The sequence below is a fragment of the Thunnus thynnus genome, chromosome 23 (assembly GCF_963924715.1).
Source record: "Thunnus thynnus chromosome 23, fThuThy2.1, whole genome shotgun sequence".
NCBI lineage: Eukaryota > Metazoa > Chordata > Actinopteri > Scombriformes > Scombridae > Thunnus > Thunnus thynnus.
The window spans coordinates 18,392,581-18,409,780 of record NC_089539.1 but is presented as its reverse complement, the minus strand read 5'-3'; the positions used below and the strand labels follow the sequence as shown (position 1 = coordinate 18,409,780).

Here is a 17,200-nt window from a genome sequence, read left to right as displayed (position 1 = left end):
AGTGGTAGTGTTGCATTTTGCCCTTTTCGTGGCCCTTGTCCTCCCTTGTGTGGGTTTTAATAGCCTCCATTCCTGCTCCTGCCATTGCTAATTTTGCTATGGAGACTGGTCATGGCTATCATGCTTAATTCAAAAGCAAACACTGGCAATGGACTTTAAGTTTGTTTTTTTATCGCTGACGGCACACATCTCTGGGCAGTCTTTGTCGAGTGTGTGCAGCCATATTTGTTTCATATGGTTGTTAAATGTATGTCTGGTTATAACTCATGACATGTCTCCTTTCTGCCCCCAGACAAAGGTACAATACAGAAGGTGATTGTGCTGCCAACCAATCATTCCTTGCATGAAGATCTGATCCTGGAGGAGCTGGAAGTGTTTAAGGTCTGCTGTCTGTATTTCTCCCCCTTTTTTTTTTTCTTCTCTCACTTTCATCCCTTTTCTTTCTACCAAATCAAAGGCAGGGAGGAGGAGGAGGGTGCACTTGGCCACAACACAAAGACCAGGGGCAGACAGACAAAGACAGGGTGGCATTTAGGAGATGGATGGTCTGCAGTGTAGTGCAATGTAAAGTGATGGGAAACATGCTAACATCAACAAGAGTCTGGTTGTTGCCCCATGTTGAACCTTTGCACCCACGGTTTTATCTTGGCCTGCTGATGTAGCTTGAATCACTAAAAGTGCGATAACCTGTAATCAGGTGTAAAAGCCTCTGATCTTTCACTGCAGCTGAAGTATAGCACTCAGCAGACAGATGCTTTCTCTGTTTTTTTGCACCTTATCAGACTTTTTTCTTTATTCAAAAAGTCTGATAAGCTGCTCATTAGGGTTATACCACAACATTTTGGGAACCCCTCTTGCCGAGAGTTAGATTAAAAGATTGATACCACTAACACAACATGTTTCTTTTACACTTTGTTTTTTGTACAAATGAATCAGCAGAGATATAATGTTTTAATTAGTGACCTTTAGAGGTGCTGGTAGGAAGATTTTGTTACCTTTAGCTAGCTGTTTCCAGTCCTTGTACACTTCATATTTGCCATGCAAACATGAACATGGTACTGATTTTCTCATCTAACTCTCGACAAGGAGGCAAATAAGCAGATACCCCAAAACTACAGTATTCTTTTCCATTTTTGATAGAGTTAATTGTGTAAAAGCTCTGAACTTACTACTTGTATGTACTATTTTCCAGAACAAAGCTCCTGTTACAAACTTGAGAATATCCTCAAAAAAAGTAAGTTTCCTCTAACCTTGTTTTTTTCCACACATTAAGTACAATTTTATTGTTTTAATATGGTATTCATTGTCTGTGGCTACTATGTAATGCATGAAACTGAAATCTCCTGTGCATAATAAGCCTCCCAAAGGCAAGGAAATAATAAGCCATAATTGTTTCGGTGCTCTGCCTCATTTTCCTGTCAGCCAGCCACTTATTAAGACAAACAGGGTGGCTGACATTTGAACTGTTTACTTTACAGCAACAGCTGTACGTCAGCTCCGAGTTCGGGGTCTCGCAGGTCTCCCTGCACCGTTGTCAAGCTTACGGCTCGGCTTGCGCTGACTGCTGCCTCGCCAGAGACCCTTACTGTGCCTGGGATGGGCTCAGTTGCTCCCGCTTCTATCCTACTGGCAAAAGGTACACAAAGGTTTGCAATTTTAGGGTTCATAACTGAGGTGTTTTGCTAGTATTCAGTGTCTTTAAATTCCACGTTAATAAGTATTTAGAGTCCAGCAAGAATTTTTCTTTTGGGAGTGTGGTAATGGTTCTGCAAGCACTTTTAAGCTCTAAAGCAAATTTTTCAGTGTTAGTAAGTGCTGACAGTTGTTGATTACGGAGCCCATGCATGGGGACAGCTGGTCAAAACTTTCACAAGTGTTAAATAAACATTTGCATAGTGGAAATGTTTGAATAGTTTCCCATAGATTTGCATTGAATTTTGCCAAATTTGACATGAAAATCTAGAGGTTTTGGTGTTGCAGTAGACAACTAAAGTAGTATTCATCAGTTATACCACAAATATGAAATGTTACATATATTGAATGTGGCAGCGGGTAATATACAACAATATGATGGATAAGAACTGAATTAAGATGCGTTCATTTCACAAAATTGGCAGCAGCTCACAACTTGTGAGGTCAAAAAGATGACATGACTGGAGTCCTTCAGAACACACTTCAATGGAAGTCGTCATTAATTCTGCTTTTGTTGTTTCCCCTGTCTGTCTAGACATAACACAGACAAGGAGGTATGAGTGACACCTCGCCTCTAAACCGATACTCCTCCGGTCTCTTTGAGGACCAGCTGCCTGCCTCTTGACATTCCAGTCAAACTCGGGTCAAGTTTAGTTTGGTCACAGAACAAAAGTGCAGACCTCATTTTCCTGCAAAAAAACGTGTCTGAAAAGTGTCAGCTGTTTACATGCTCTTCTCCTCAAGCTGTTAATATGAGTGTTCACCACTGATGGAATAATACAGTCAGATTTTCCTCATTGTTTTGGCGCTGACTGTTCCCTCTGCAATTTTAATATCAGAACATATCAGGAGGGAGGTTGATATCATTGTATATTTAATTCTGCATTTTGCTACAGTGTCTTCATAATTATTGGTCATTGTTTTCCTTTTAGGAGAAGCAGGAGGCAGGACATTATACATGGAAATCCACTCACTCAATGCAGAGGATTCAACCTAAAAGGTGATTAAACCTGCGCTCATCAATATTTTTTATATTAATAAAGGACTTTGCATTTCCTCTCAGCTCTACACACCTTTTTAGCCTGTTTTAGCTTGTTGTTTTGGTTTTATAGCTCCCAAATTATGCACTCATCAGCCCCAAGGTAGCAGGCAGCTGTTTTCAGCAAAATAGCTCTAATAAATCCAGTGTACCCTACCTGCCCAGCACCGAACAGCCAACAAAGTTAGCAAGTAGCTGGCTAAAAAAAAGCAGCTAGTTGGTGAAAAGCCAGATATCTTTCTCAGGAGTTAGTGGAGACCAAATTAGAGCTAAAACAAAAAAAAACAGTGAACATTTTAAAACATTAGTCAAACAGAAACACAACTCCAAATGCATGCTATGTTGCTACTTTTTTGCTGGATGTGTAAAAAGGAAACTGTTTGTCAGCTGTAACAAATGTAAAGCGATAGTATGTCTGATGTTGTGTTTTTACAACTCTGTTGAGTTCTTCTGCCCCCAAATGGCCAAAGATAATCAATACTGCACCTTTAAATACTTACTAAATAAATACTAAATACTTAGTAACTTAAGATACATATTATTTGTAAAAGGACATTTGCAGTAACATTGTCATGTACTACCACAAAAGGTTCACATTTGCACAGACAAACTTACTTGAGTTTGTGTGTCTGTCTATGTGTTCATGTACCTGCTCAGGGGTGTTTGTGAGTCCAGGTACTGCACAACATCCCTCATGAAAATTCACCCAGTCAACTGGCATGGTGCAGTTTAATGAGAGGAGAGGATTTGCTCCCCAGAGTGCTCCATTTCCGTGAACAGTTTACATCTCTAAATTAACATGAGCTTGGGGAACCGACCAGATGGCCATTACTGCTAATTAGTCATGGACCTGTCATATATCCAGCTGAGTGATGAACCATTTTGCTGCATCAAAAATGACATGATAAATGAGACAAAACTGAGGTGGTCTGATGCACTGAAGGTTGTTTTGCTAGTCTGTAGAAACTGACGAAATCTGGGTGGAGTTTGGTTGTGCTGCAGGTGTTGGACTAAGCTTTGTGTCAACATTTCAATCCCACTGTTGGGACTTGAGACAGATTTGCATCCATCTGTGGGGTTTGTGTCTGTCAGCAAGTCTGATGTACCTCCCTTGACTCTGTGTGTGTGTGTGTGTGTTTGTGTGTCTGATAGCCTACAGGAACGCAGTGGAGATGACGCAGTTTGGCGTGAAAAACAACACCACCTTCCTGGAGTGTCTGCCCAAGTCTCCCCAGGCCTCTATCCGCTGGCTTATTCACAGGGACAATGACAGAAGAAAAGAGGTCGGTTTGAGATTTAAAGAGGTCAAAAATCAACGTCACAGCCAGCTTTAGTTGTAATATACGACAACCTAATGTGGAGAAAAGGACACAATGAAAAGCCCTTGAGATGTGACTGATTAAATGTCCTTTTTTTTGATCCATGAGAGGTTGCTGCAATGTTTGGTTAAATATTACATCAAACATTAAACACGTCATATGTGCTCACACACTTGATCTGGCCTTGTATCGCCTGAGGAATGACACCGTGAGCGCTTACAGGCAGTAGAGCATAATAATGAGCGCTGATACATATCAAACACGATATGGACCTTGACTAATGACTCGATTGTCAGCGGGGAAACACTTCACAAATATTTGACAACCGTTAAACGATGTGAGCACTTTGAAAGGCTGTGACAGATTATATAAAGTTGGGCATGAGAGCGCCTGCATGATAAAGACATCTTTTATGGACCTTGCTTTCACCTCTGTAGAGTATTTTTAGAATAATGGTCATTATAGCCATTTCCCCCTTGAGAACAGACATTTGCCTTAAAATACATCACTTAAGTTTTAGTGTGAGTCTTTTCCAAACTAAAGTCAGTGAAAAGGAGTTAACAGTTGTGCATTTAGCATCTGAGCATCAGTTATTTTAAACTTATGAGCCTGCATGGACTTGTAAGACACTGCAAATGAATATGCACCAAATCCAGCATGCAACATATACATTTTTTTTATATTATACTTTATAAAATCCAAAAATACACATTCACATTAATCACATACGAGACTTTCAAATGTTCTAGTCTACAACAAAATTCATTTATTGAAGTAGCACAAATTTTTTCCACTTCAACTATCACCTACACTTTTCGATTTCAACCAACTCCTTTCAACACTTTAACTTCAACTGATTCTTCAATGAGCACTTACATATAAATTAACACTTCAACTCTTTTAAAGGACCAGTGTGTAGCATTTAGTAGCATCTAGCAGTAAAGTTACAGATTACAACCAACTGAATACCCTTCCCCTTCATCCTCTACTTCCATGTGTGTAAGAGAAACTACAGTGGCCACGAAACTTGCAAAAAACACGAAAGGCCCTCTCTAGAGCCAGTGTTTGGTTTGTCTGTTCTGAGCTACTGTAGAAACATGGCGGTGCAATATGGCAGGGTCTGCTCCCTATGCAGATATAAATGGCTCATTTTGAGGTAACAAAAACACAACAATTCTTATTTTCAGATGATTATACTCTAATTAAAACATACTTATGAATATTATATGCCATTTGTGCCAAGTCCATTCTGCTAGATGCCACTAAATTTTACATACTGCACCTTTAAGTGCTTATTCTTAAACGTCTTACAATAATTGTAGTTTTTAACAGCAAGTACATATAAAATGTTTTCAGAACATGTTGCCTTTTCTAGTTAAGTATATGTTTAAGAGAAATCTATAATTGAGGAAAGAATAATTAGTTTGTCTTGCCTTTTTTCCGAAATTTTTGGAAAACAGTTACACATCCATTCTAGTTTTTGATTATTTGTACATCAGATTTTTTTCAGGGTTTTCTTCAGTCACTTCATAGTTTGTAAAGAGAAGAATACAAGTTCTTGAATGTGAAACTAAAGCTCTCTAGCTTCTGGTATAACATGTTGAAATGGGTTGAGAGCTGATGACTGCAAAGGCCATAGCATATTTTAACAAATCATCAAACCATTCAGTGACCCCTCACATCTGCATTTATTATGTTTCTCCACTAATTTATTCAGGTTTTTCATTTGATTTGTCACGTGTCTGTTGACAGCATGTTTGTATTTCTGGTCCAATTCACTGTGTAAATGGGGTTATGACACAAACTAATTGTGCCAACTACAGGTGAAGCTGAGTGATCGTGTCATTTCCAGCGAGCACGGCCTCCTCATCCGCTCCGTCCAGCTGTCTGACCAGGGCCTATACTACTGCCTGACCACAGAGAACAGCTTCAAACGCACCGTCGCCAAGATCCGTCTGCGCGTGCTAAGTGAAGCCATGGTGAGCGTGCTGACAGACAAGCAGCAGTCACCGTGGGCGTGGGCCAGCTCATTGCACCCTAAGGCCCTGTTGGAAGCGTTCAGCCCTGCAGAGAGTCTGGCTGTACAACAATACTGCAAAGAGAGGAAGGAGCTCCAGAATCTTCAGCAGAGGCCGCAGCAGCCTCAGCCGCCTGGACCACTCAGAGGGGATCTGGCCAAACTGAAGCCTTTGCTTGACCGGAGGAAGAGCCGCAACCGCCGCAATCACCTCCCAGAGGTCTGACACAGGGAGGCTGGCAGCTGCAGAAACTGACATGCACATCTTTCTTTGTTCCTTTCCAGGCAGTTACACATCCTCATTTTTCCAACTCTCATCTCAAACTGCAGAGCTGCACTGTGGATGTACAGTAAGATGAGGAGGTGGTTGCGGAAAGCTGTTATTCTGCAATATCTCCTTCTCTTCGACAGAATGCATGAGTGAGGCACTGTGACCAGATGGCTGTGACTTACACAAATACACACACGCACGGGCACCCACAAGCCATTCATTTGCTGTCCGCAGTTACTCCACAAACTGAAGTGGTCCTATCCTGAGTGCCACTAATAAACTGTGGTCTCGGCTGATATTGCTTATGATAATACACCTTGAGTCGCAGCTATTGTCAATGATCTTATCATATTTTAAATATTAGAGGGGAAATTAAACAGGCCGTATACTGGCTTACAATGGAGTTGCTCTTTGTTGAAATAAATAGGGAGGTAATTTTATCAAGATAACAAATAGAAGAGATTGAAAAGGGATAAAAAAAAAAGGGAGACAGATGCATGTTTGACAGTGAGTGTCCTCTCTTGATATTATACTTGTATTTTATTAGATTCTACCCACATTCGTATATTTACTTTTTGACTAACAAAAGTTGTACTCTCTTCAGTGAAAACTACAGGGCTCTATGGGCTCATGTGGGATAATATAAAGTCAATTTGTAAACACGCTGCCTACAATAGCACTGCTCATACACAGCACAGATGGCAAGTGGCCCCAATAAAAAAAAAGTGTTGTATTGCAGTGATGCAATTTAAGATTTATTACTTCAAAGGCCAAACCTTTGAACATCCAGTGCAGATGTCACCCAAACAGAGATAGTAAAATACTGAGTAGAATATGAAATTCTGTATGAGCTGTACACATCTTACATGATCTCTCTTGTATTTATTCCTATTACTCAGACGCACATGTAAGAAAATTGGCCTCACTGTAATTCAGCCGCATATTGTATCGTACTTCTCTTGTTTACAGCACAGAAGCATGTTTATAGAAATGCATCAGCAATGTAGAGGTCTCTTAATCCTTTCCTGGATTACATTTAACAACCAAACGAGCAGATATGCACATTTCAGTTTTTGCCTTCGGTTAAATACTGTATATTAGTGTAATACCTGGAAATATGGAGTCTACATTATAAAGTACAGTTTCCTTCTTTGGATCCAAGTTTCCACATTCTACAAAGCAAGGTGGATATACTTACTTCAGAAATAGTAATTATTAGTGAGGTAGTCTGTGATAGACCATTTGACATATGTGAATAGATACTTCTTTTTTTTTAGAAGCATAGTTAATGTAGATAGAGATTATTTGTTGCTTGTGTACAGAGTATTTTTTTTTTGTTTGTTTCATCGTTTTTTATTTAAAGTTGTGCTGAGTTTTGTGAAAATGTGTTTTCTTTGTGTATATAATTTCAACATACTGTATTTCACCAACTAACTATGACTGTATCTGCAAATTGCAGAGATATACAGTATTGTTTTCATTTTGAGAAAAGATTTTCTAGTTGTACCTTCCCTCGTACAGATCTCTGCTACATGTTTAATAAAACTGTGTGACCAGTATCATGTCAACTTCAGCTCAGTGTACTTTCAGTGTTATGAAACATATGTATTTCTATTTATTAATGTAATGATAGCCTGAATAAACCTGTTCAGATGTATCTCAATTTTACAGAGAGATCATATAATTTATTGTTAGAATATATTTGATTGATATATATTCTAGATATATTTGATTGCAATGTTTGGTCCATCTACCACTTTGGTCGTGACTGAAATATTTGGTGATCCTCTGACCTTTCCGCTAGCGCCACCAGCAGGTCAAAGTTGTTCTATTCTGGTCAAATATCTCAACATCTATTCAATAGAGTGGCTCAAAATTTTGTACAGACATTCATGGTACCCAGATGATGTATCCTAAAACTTTGGTGATCCTTAAACTTTACATTAAGCACAGTTATCAGGTCATAATTTCAATGTATCCAGTATTTTGGTTTATGACTAAATATGAGCAAAACTATCAACCTCAGACATTCCCATCAACCCCAGCTGTATGTACTTTGTGTTTAGTGCTAATTAGCAAATGGTAGCATGCTAACACGCTAAACTATGAAAGTGAATATGGTAAACATTATACCTACTAAACATCAGAATGTTAACCTTATCAGTGTGAGCATGCTAGCATGTTGACGTTAGCATTTAAGCACTGCTGTGCTTATGTACCATGGATGTATTAAGAAAGCTGGATATGGCGGCACTGCTCAGTCTTGCCGCTAATTTTTAGTGGTCACTTGTGGTATTGCAGCGGAAAAATAAAATCAATTTTCATTCGATTGAATAGGCGCCATCTTTGAGTCTGGGTTATTTTCTAAATTAGAACTTTCTCTCTCTGTTAATACAACTTTGTTCTGTTTTCTCATATATTCCATGGTGTAGCATAGCATGCTATATGATAACAGTTCTAATGTACTGCTATGAAGAGAAAATTTAGACAACTTTGAAAATGTATGGGTTTAATAAAACATGGAAGCTTGACAGGGTTTCAGGCTTGTCAAAAGCCTTGTCTGTTTTAATCTCAGTGAGGCACTTCCTCGTATGTGTGACATATAAGATTCAGACTCAACAGTAAAATCAAAGAAACCCATGGGGCTGCAGAAGGTCATTTAAAACCCATAAAACCAAAGAGAGGCCCCCTGCTGGTCAGAAATACTGCTTTCTCACCAAACAAACCCAAGTACCAGTCATAACCACAGTATAATCATCCCCCAGCCCATTTTTTATTACTCTTTTTGATTTATGGACCACTCAAGGTAAAGAGGAAACTGAATAATTCTTGCCTCAGCATGCACAGTGCAGAGGTTTGTTTCAGCAGTGGTACAGTCTCAGCTGTATTTTGAGCCCAGGGGGATGTACACTAGCTCTGATACACTGGTGATGGGTAAGAACAATCCAATACCAGGAATATGAAACCCAATGAAAAGCTCTTTTTCAGCTTTTATTTATTTTGAAGACACTAGTTCTGCAAAGGATATGAACATTTGCGCAAGATTAGAATTTGCATTATTGACTACATATTCTTTTATAGCTTGTTGAAGAAACCAATTTCTCTCTCTGTGTGGATATCTAAAGGATTAATAACATGACAGTTCAGAGGAGTCTCCACTTGTTCTCCCTCTAGAAATCCCTGATTGAGTTTGTATGTTACAGTGATAATTGCAGTTAAATAATACTTGGCAAGGTAATTCAGCTCTTTACAAAATCACAGTATCCCCCCCTTGTATCAAAGGAAGTATGACGTTATAAATAACACTGAAATTACAAAAAAGTGCAAGTCTATATCAAAAGGTTTGATGTCCCATAGCAGCTTGTATGCACTGTGCTCCGCAGCTCACGCACATCAGACACGTCTGCATGACTTATTCACACAAGCTTTCCTTCCTTCCTCCTCACCACACAGTAGGAGATGAGACAAATCAAGAAGATGGCCACACCTATGCCCAGCAGTGTATTCTGTATAATATCCAACATCTGGACAGGGTAGACAAGCTTCTCTTTAAACATTTCTGCTGTTTCGTCATCCAGTGCAGCCGTCTGGTACATAGATGGAGACAGAGGAAGGGAGACCAACTGATTAACATAAATCCTAAGGCAAAAGACAGTACTCTTCATGATGGCAGGACTCCATTTTTTATCTTACCTCATTCAGCCAAACAAGAGGGAATATGGTATAATCCTTGACTTTCTTAAGCACCCTGCATGGAGAAAATGTATTACTTGTCATTCTGTGCATGGTTCTGTCTAAAACTTTCTTAAAGGAATAGTTTGACACTTTGAGAAATATGCTTATTTGCTTTCTTGCAGAGAGTCAGATGAGAACATCAGTACCACTCAGGTTATGGTTAGTATCAATCTTCTCATCCAACTCTTGGAAAGAAAGCAAATAAGCGTACTTCACAAAAAATATTTGTCATTAAAAAGGTGAAACACGACTTACGTGATGATCTTTGATGGTCCATACATCATATTCACTTGAATTCTCTTAGCAAACCTTAAGGTAAATCCAGTTGTCTGGTGGGAAAATAACATAATAAAAGCTTGCATCAGAGTTACTGCTCCAGACAGTCAAAATTCATGAAGATGAAAGTTTAAGGGTTCTTACAGGTTCCACATCCAGGAAGGTGAAATGCTGCTCCTCGTTGGGATTGAGGCCCAGCACGTCCTCTGTTAGGGATGGACTGCCATAAAGGAAGTGCGGCAAAGAGATGTAGATAGGTTTTCCTGTTCAAATGACAACAGTGACAGTTAAAAATGCAAAGCTGCTTAGCTAATTGATAAAACAGTAGAGGAAAGTTCTGGGGTGCCTGAACTTCCTGCACTCTCAACTCAACAGAAAAACCTCAACAAAACAAATGTTAACTGACCGCCTTGACAGGAGCTGATGTCTAATACTCCGGCCATGGTGCAGTTCTTGGTGATCGTTAGATCTCTGCAGAAACACTTGTTGTCTGGGTTTTCCGTAGGGGCGGCCAAGGTGGACGGCTTTAGAGTGTAGCGGTACACTTCAATCCCTTTCAGATCCATGCTTTTCTGAAAGCTGGCTGACACTGACCTGAAGATGAAGCAACACAGAGATTCGATCAAGAGTCTTCCCTTAACTAATCTCATGTATCATCAATCTTTGGGTCTGTGTTTTAACTCCATTCAGACTTTCTCAATACAGTATATGACTGTATTTTGGCATTGGAAAGCTCTGACCTCTGGTGGTTACTGAGAGGAAAAGATTGCACTTCTGTATTAAATCTCCCATCATTAACATTTACTGGCCCAATTAATGTTAGCAAAGCATAGTCAGACTCGAGTCGATGAAATAGCTCCCAGATAATGAAACTCTTCATCACCTGCAGATGTCTGATGAGAAGAAATAGAGAGCCTCCTTCTTTTCCACAAAGGGATGGAAGGAAGAAGCATCTGAGAAAGAGAGGAGGAGAAATCTGATTAGAAAAGTGACTCATCTACATTTAGATCTGTAGAAGTGTGTTCAAAAAAATAGTGAGGTTCAGAAAAATAGTCATGCAGCTTATTTCTTTTATATAATACACAAAACTGAATGAGCCACACCTGTCCCATTGATCATGTTACAGTACTGGTCGTCCCAGAAATCTAAGCTCCTGTAGGGTGAAATTAAATATGTTAGATAAACTTGATTAAACTGTCTTAAATATAACTTCTTCTTTTTTTCAAAAAAACATCAGGAATCTCACTTGTCAAAATCTGTACAACCTGATTAAAAGATTGTTGACACTTTATTGATAACTGGACTCACTTCTCTCCCCTCCAGCTGTCAATTGTTGCCACTTTGGAGATGTCATCCTTTCCCGTGTAGACATTGTAGTAACCATCATAGGTGCCATTGTACTAGAGAAAAGACATTTCATCTAATGAATTGATTAAATCGTGTCATTACTGAAGTGTCACTGGGTGGCTTTTGTAAAGAGTAAAGCTATAATATCTGTGTTTACTTACAGGTGCAAATAGGCCCACAGTTCCATTCAATAAGGGGTCTCTGTAACCCCACAGCAATTCCTTAACTGTACGCTGCTGGAACAAGGAGGAGTTGGTTGCCTTCATCCGCCCCTCCAGCAAAAAATGTAGCAATTTGGGTACTAATGAATAAGCTCCCTGAAAAAAAAAATCAAAATCATTCATCTTTACATTCGAAAAAGTCAGGAAATTATCATCTCTTCATCACTGACGATGTCAGTTTTAAAAGGTAACGATATCGTTTCATCATGATACACATGCAAAACTGCTGTGCACACAACTGCTGCTGTCGCCTCATGAGATAAGCCAGAAAATAATCCTCTTTTATGACTGTGATACTACATAAAGACTTACAAATGGAGGATCTCATTGGAATTGCTGACACTCATCTTTTAAGACTTATCAAAGTTTGAAGGGAAGGCATACTGTACAGATAATCAAAGATTGGCGTTGTGAATTATGACTTCCTTGTGTCCAGACTCCAACACAACAGCACTTTAACACTTTTGCACCAATGTTAGTGATAGTGTCTCTGCTCTATTACACTGACAGTAACCATAGAGCTGGGTATCAAACCTTAACACTTTTTTTAACACAACCAAAATATGAATGCCTGCTCAGTACTCTTATTTACTTATTCTTCCATTTGACAAATTTTGATTTAAATCATAATTTTGCCAATTTTATTATATTTTATTTAGGCAAAGTCCTAGTATGACTGCTTGTGTTTGGACAATTAAAGAAAAATTCTAGTATTTTCGAATCTGGTTGTTATTCTCATAATTGTGACCACTTTTACAGTGGGTCTTGCTAACTTTGTGCAAGCCACCTCTGTTGTAGTGATTCAAGAGACATAAACTCAAACTAAAACTTTCCAAATAAATCTCACTTTGCAACCTACCACAAGGCAGCCCAGCTTGATCTGGCATAGCTTGTCATGACTGAGCAATAGAGGTAGATTTAAATAGTACAGCTAAGTGTAGAGTGTGTACAGTTGTGTCAAGTCAGGAATCACCACACAGTGGGGTGATACTCACGTACAGCCACAGCCAGGTTGAGGGAAGTGATTATGTCCTCCTCTGGTCCGACTGACAAGGATGGCTCAAAAATGGCTCCCAGAGGCAGCAGGAAGGAGACAGTGTGGTTGGGGTAGAATGTGATGTTTTCTTTGGGGAGGTATCTTGTCCTGAGGGAATGGGAAATGTAGCCATTAGATTAGATTATTAAATAAATGTGATGAACTGCTGAATGATTCAAATTTCAGAGGCTGTACTTAAACTAAAATGACATAAAAGAGGTTAACAAAATCATCCTTACATGTATGTATAAGGTCCTTTTTGTACCACCACTGGCTTTGAGCCGCTCTGCACAACCTCCTTGGCATTTGTCACATCAAAGAACCAGAACTGCCTGTACACCTTTGCCCCTGCTGACACCCAGTTCTCATAAGCTGTCGTTCCAGGCTCAATGACGGCTTCCTAAACCCCGCAGACACACAGAGAGTCTATTTTTAACATGCCTCAAGACTGCCAGCAGGCCAGCAGCCTCACTGATACATAATAAGGGTGGATGCTCCGTTATAAAAAAATTGTCTTAACTGCTTAAATTTCTCTCTGCAGTGTATAAAAATCACAGACACTGCTCTTTTGATGGATGCAAACAAGGCACACTTGGCGTTTTGCACAGCTTCTTGTGTGCCAGTTCAAGCAGCTTTCCAAAACGCACGCCTCTCATTGCTCCTGATTCACCTTGATCTCTGCGCACTCATTCACACTCTTGGTTACTCCCTATCCTCCAACCCAGGGTGAAACTGAGCACCTTACCTCCTCAACTGTCCCCTCAATGATGCTGCTCCCCAGCGGGATAAGGATGCCTCCCAGGATGGCTAACAACGCCCCAAAAACAGCTCCAGCTATCAGCCCGCACCTTCTGTTACAGCAGCCCATGGTTGTGTGTGTTTCCCTCCGTCTGATACCGACCGTACGTCCGTCTGTCTGCCTGGCAGCCTGTTCTCCTTCTGTCTCTGTGTTTGTGAAGTGTGCTATTATGTGCAGCAGCAGCACAGGGAGGCTGTACCATCAGAGGAGATGACAGAGCAGCCGAGGCCAGGTAAAGGTACAGACACCTCTGGCAGTCACACAGGGACCTCTTATGAAGAAAGTTATGTAATGATATGGGGGGGTTAAGGTTCAGCTGAGAGACATCTATTCAGGTATCAGTAAGAGCTATCTTACCAGGTGATAACAGCTACAGTGGGTTGAGGAGAAAGGTTGAAAGAGCAGTTGGCAAACATAGTATACAGTGTAAATTGAAGTTAATTTCTAATCCCATTAAGTTTTTTTTAATGATATATTAATTCACAGCAGTGTGAAGAAGCCAACTGGACTTGACTCCTCATTCAAGAGAACTTATGAGGATGTGAGATATCATTTCCAGATATCCCTTGCATAACCTGGATGATGAAAATCTTCTTAGAAATGTTATTATATTCTCTCCTGCTCTGTTTCTTACAGTATACGACCTTTTCTATCTATTCATCTCTTGTCTCCTCTACCATTTCTGCTCATCCTCTGCCTTGGTATGAACCACATAAGCGTACCACAGACAGAAACACAGAAACATATAAATGATTAAGTAAGTTCTCATTGTGCAGCGACAGTTAGAAAGGCTTATCTGTATTTGCGATATATTAAAGTAAATTGCATTTTTATCTCCCTTATCTAAATTTATTATTGTATAATCAATGCTTTACACATACATGGGTTCTTTTAACAGTCAGCAACAATATAACATTTGGTGTGCAAATGTTTGAGTCTGTGCAGTCCTCTCTCTCACTCTTTACTAAGATTTAAAAGTAACTAAGCCACATTCTCAAAAAAGATGTCAGTGCATGTGTCCAATTTCCAGAAGGTTTTGAGTCACATTATAATTGTCACTCTGCCTAAACCATAATATAACCTGACACGTGGCACTATACAGCCACCTTTGATTTAGCCTGTGCACAAAAAAAACTAGACTGATCGGAGGCCATAAAACATATTACAATGGCAATATTTTAAAAGCCCACACCACTATACTGCACAGAAACATACAATATTGCCAATCCATAGCCAGTTTAATACACTGTGATGCTTTCCAGCACTGTAAGGTTACATATTACCACTGGAGGGCAGCCCCACCATTTCCTCACTATTCACTGCACACTCAGTACAGAAGGCCCCACTTACCTGGATAAAACTCAATGTGTGTTTAATAAACCGGTTTTTATAATTCATCTGAAACGATCACCATACACACAAAAGACAGGGTTACATGTTTTTTCATGGCCTATTTAATCATGTGGTTGAATAAGTAAATAAAACATAAAAGTAAGTGTACTGATGATACACAACCACTTACCAATAGTTGTTCTTTCTTGCATTATGTATACATATGCATAAACATAGCCTTACACAAAAAAACATGTGTAGTTTACAGCTGAAAGAAGAATCCTGAAAAGACATTTCATAATGTAAGTATAAGCAGAGCTAAATCTTTTATAACCAGGAACACTGTCCTTTTCTGAGAACCTGAATGCACTCCATGTCTGTGGTATTTCTGTGCAGACAAAATGACATAACCTTTTTTGCCTAGGGGATACATCCTGTGTCTCTTGTTATCTCAAACCTGGAAGAGTGCCCAGGTAACAAAGAGGGAAACCTCCAGCCAAGCATAGGATTGAAATGGAAAGGTCACCACCACACATTTGCATGTACTCCCAAAAAGCCACATTTGAATTGAAAATTGCATGTAAAGGCAGGGACGTACTGTTTACCCCACAGGGACTTGTGAGGAAAACTTTGAAGTGAACACCGCCAACCTTTTAGACTGACTGTTGACTCTGGAGACTCACACTTGACTTTGTCCGACAGGCTAAATTATTTAAACCACAAACAATGGTCCTGCACAGCTATAGGGGACTAACACTGACACTGTTAGAGGTTTGGTTCCCGTTGGAACAATATGTGCTAATAATTTACATAGTAGTAGTAAATAAACAGGTGATCAGATATTAACCTTAATCCTACCAACTGGGGTACCCGCAGACCCCAGAGGTATACTTTCTGTCATATCTCACAGGTGCTTTATTCTATCATTCCAATTTTTAATGACTTTGTTGATTTGTTCCTAATGACTTCATATCAGTGTTTTCTGCTTCTGTTTTCAATATTACTTTTTAAAAATACCAATATATTGGGGTCCTGGGGGACCCCAGTCAAAAGCACTCAATTTCACCTGTGCAGTTTTAAGGGGAACTGTTTAGTGAATTTATGTTTGCCACGGGTCCTAATTTAAAGTATCACACACTATCGAGTGGACTGGGGAACACCAGGGACCCCAGTCGATGTATGTTAGATATATTGGTAGGATGAGGGTTGATGTGCAGTAAGCCCATGTGTATAATACTGTGAATATTTCAAATATATTCATATATGTTTTGATAATTGGATATGATCTCCAGCTATCGATATTCACAAGGCAAATAATTAGCAAGTTTACTGTTTATCAAAGTCACATGATATATGTGAAATTCATAGAAGCTACTATACGGGTGGCAGTGAGTAAAGCGCTGGTTTGCAGGTTTTAAATGTGTTCTGTTACCAAGAAGGCGTTTCCGGTTGGGCGTCTATCTTCAAAATAAAGGCGTTAGAATAATAAATTGTCACACTCCAAATTCTTATTTATATGATTTATATTTTATGAAAATACAATAGCATGTCGTTTTTGTTTTGTGTTTTTGTTTTTGTTTTTACCAGCAAAGGCTTCATAGACTGAAAATCAGCCACTGAACATCCTGTAACAATTCATCCTTTTTGTTACTGCATACAGAGGGTGCATGTATTATGTAATATCCTTATGCTGGCCTGCATAAGAAATGTCACACTTGTACCATTTGGTGGTCCTGCTGTGATTTTTGTTTTCAAACCACTTGGATGTGGTTGAAATGTTAGTGTGCTGCTTTACAGGTTCACAGGAGTAGTGAGTAGATATTTTGTGTATTACCAGTCAAATATTTCCTGTATTATTTATATAATCCAACCCTATTCTCTGTTTGTTTTAAAGTAGAATTTGTCATTTAAACAGGGTATAGAACCATATAGAATAGGTATTACCACAGAAAAAGGGTATTGCAGAGAATGTAATATTAGTCTTTTTGAGTACTAGATTTGTGTAACAGCAAATAAAAAGGTACTAGATGATCAGATTATTATTCATATGCAGTAGGCTCATATATTAACACATTATATATAAAGTGTACACATGTATTATGTCATTTGTAACCAC

General features: G+C 39.2%; 2 protein-coding genes across 2 annotated transcripts in view; one reads left to right on the top strand and one right to left on the bottom strand.

Annotated features, from left to right (window-relative positions):
- Nucleotides 1–8,869, top strand: part of sema3c (sema domain, immunoglobulin domain (Ig), short basic domain, secreted, (semaphorin) 3C) — a 47,254-nt gene extending 38,385 nt beyond the window's left edge. Inside the window, exons 13-18 of the mRNA XM_067582499.1 lie at nucleotides 293–381; nucleotides 1,193–1,234; nucleotides 1,479–1,636; nucleotides 2,625–2,692; nucleotides 3,884–4,014; nucleotides 5,874–8,869. Coding sequence (XP_067438600.1) covers nucleotides 293–381; nucleotides 1,193–1,234; nucleotides 1,479–1,636; nucleotides 2,625–2,692; nucleotides 3,884–4,014; nucleotides 5,874–6,293 — 908 coding nt within the window. The 3' untranslated portion in view covers nucleotides 6,294–8,869. The remainder of the gene's footprint in view (nucleotides 1–292; nucleotides 382–1,192; nucleotides 1,235–1,478; nucleotides 1,637–2,624; nucleotides 2,693–3,883; nucleotides 4,015–5,873) is intronic.
- cd36 (CD36 molecule (CD36 blood group)) lies at nucleotides 8,843–14,041 on the bottom strand. The gene is made up of 12 exons (XM_067582500.1): nucleotides 13,699–14,041; nucleotides 13,193–13,353; nucleotides 12,917–13,061; nucleotides 11,858–12,013; nucleotides 11,658–11,749; nucleotides 11,453–11,502; nucleotides 11,233–11,302; nucleotides 10,756–10,943; nucleotides 10,494–10,612; nucleotides 10,329–10,402; nucleotides 10,032–10,086; nucleotides 8,843–9,925 (listed from the first exon to the last, which is right to left on the bottom strand). The coding sequence occupies exons 1-12, from the start codon at nucleotides 13,819–13,821 to the stop codon at nucleotides 9,755–9,757; spliced, it is 1,404 nt and encodes a 467-aa protein (XP_067438601.1). The 5' UTR covers nucleotides 13,822–14,041; the 3' UTR covers nucleotides 8,843–9,754.
- Nucleotides 14,042–17,200: the final 3,159 nt, after the last annotated feature.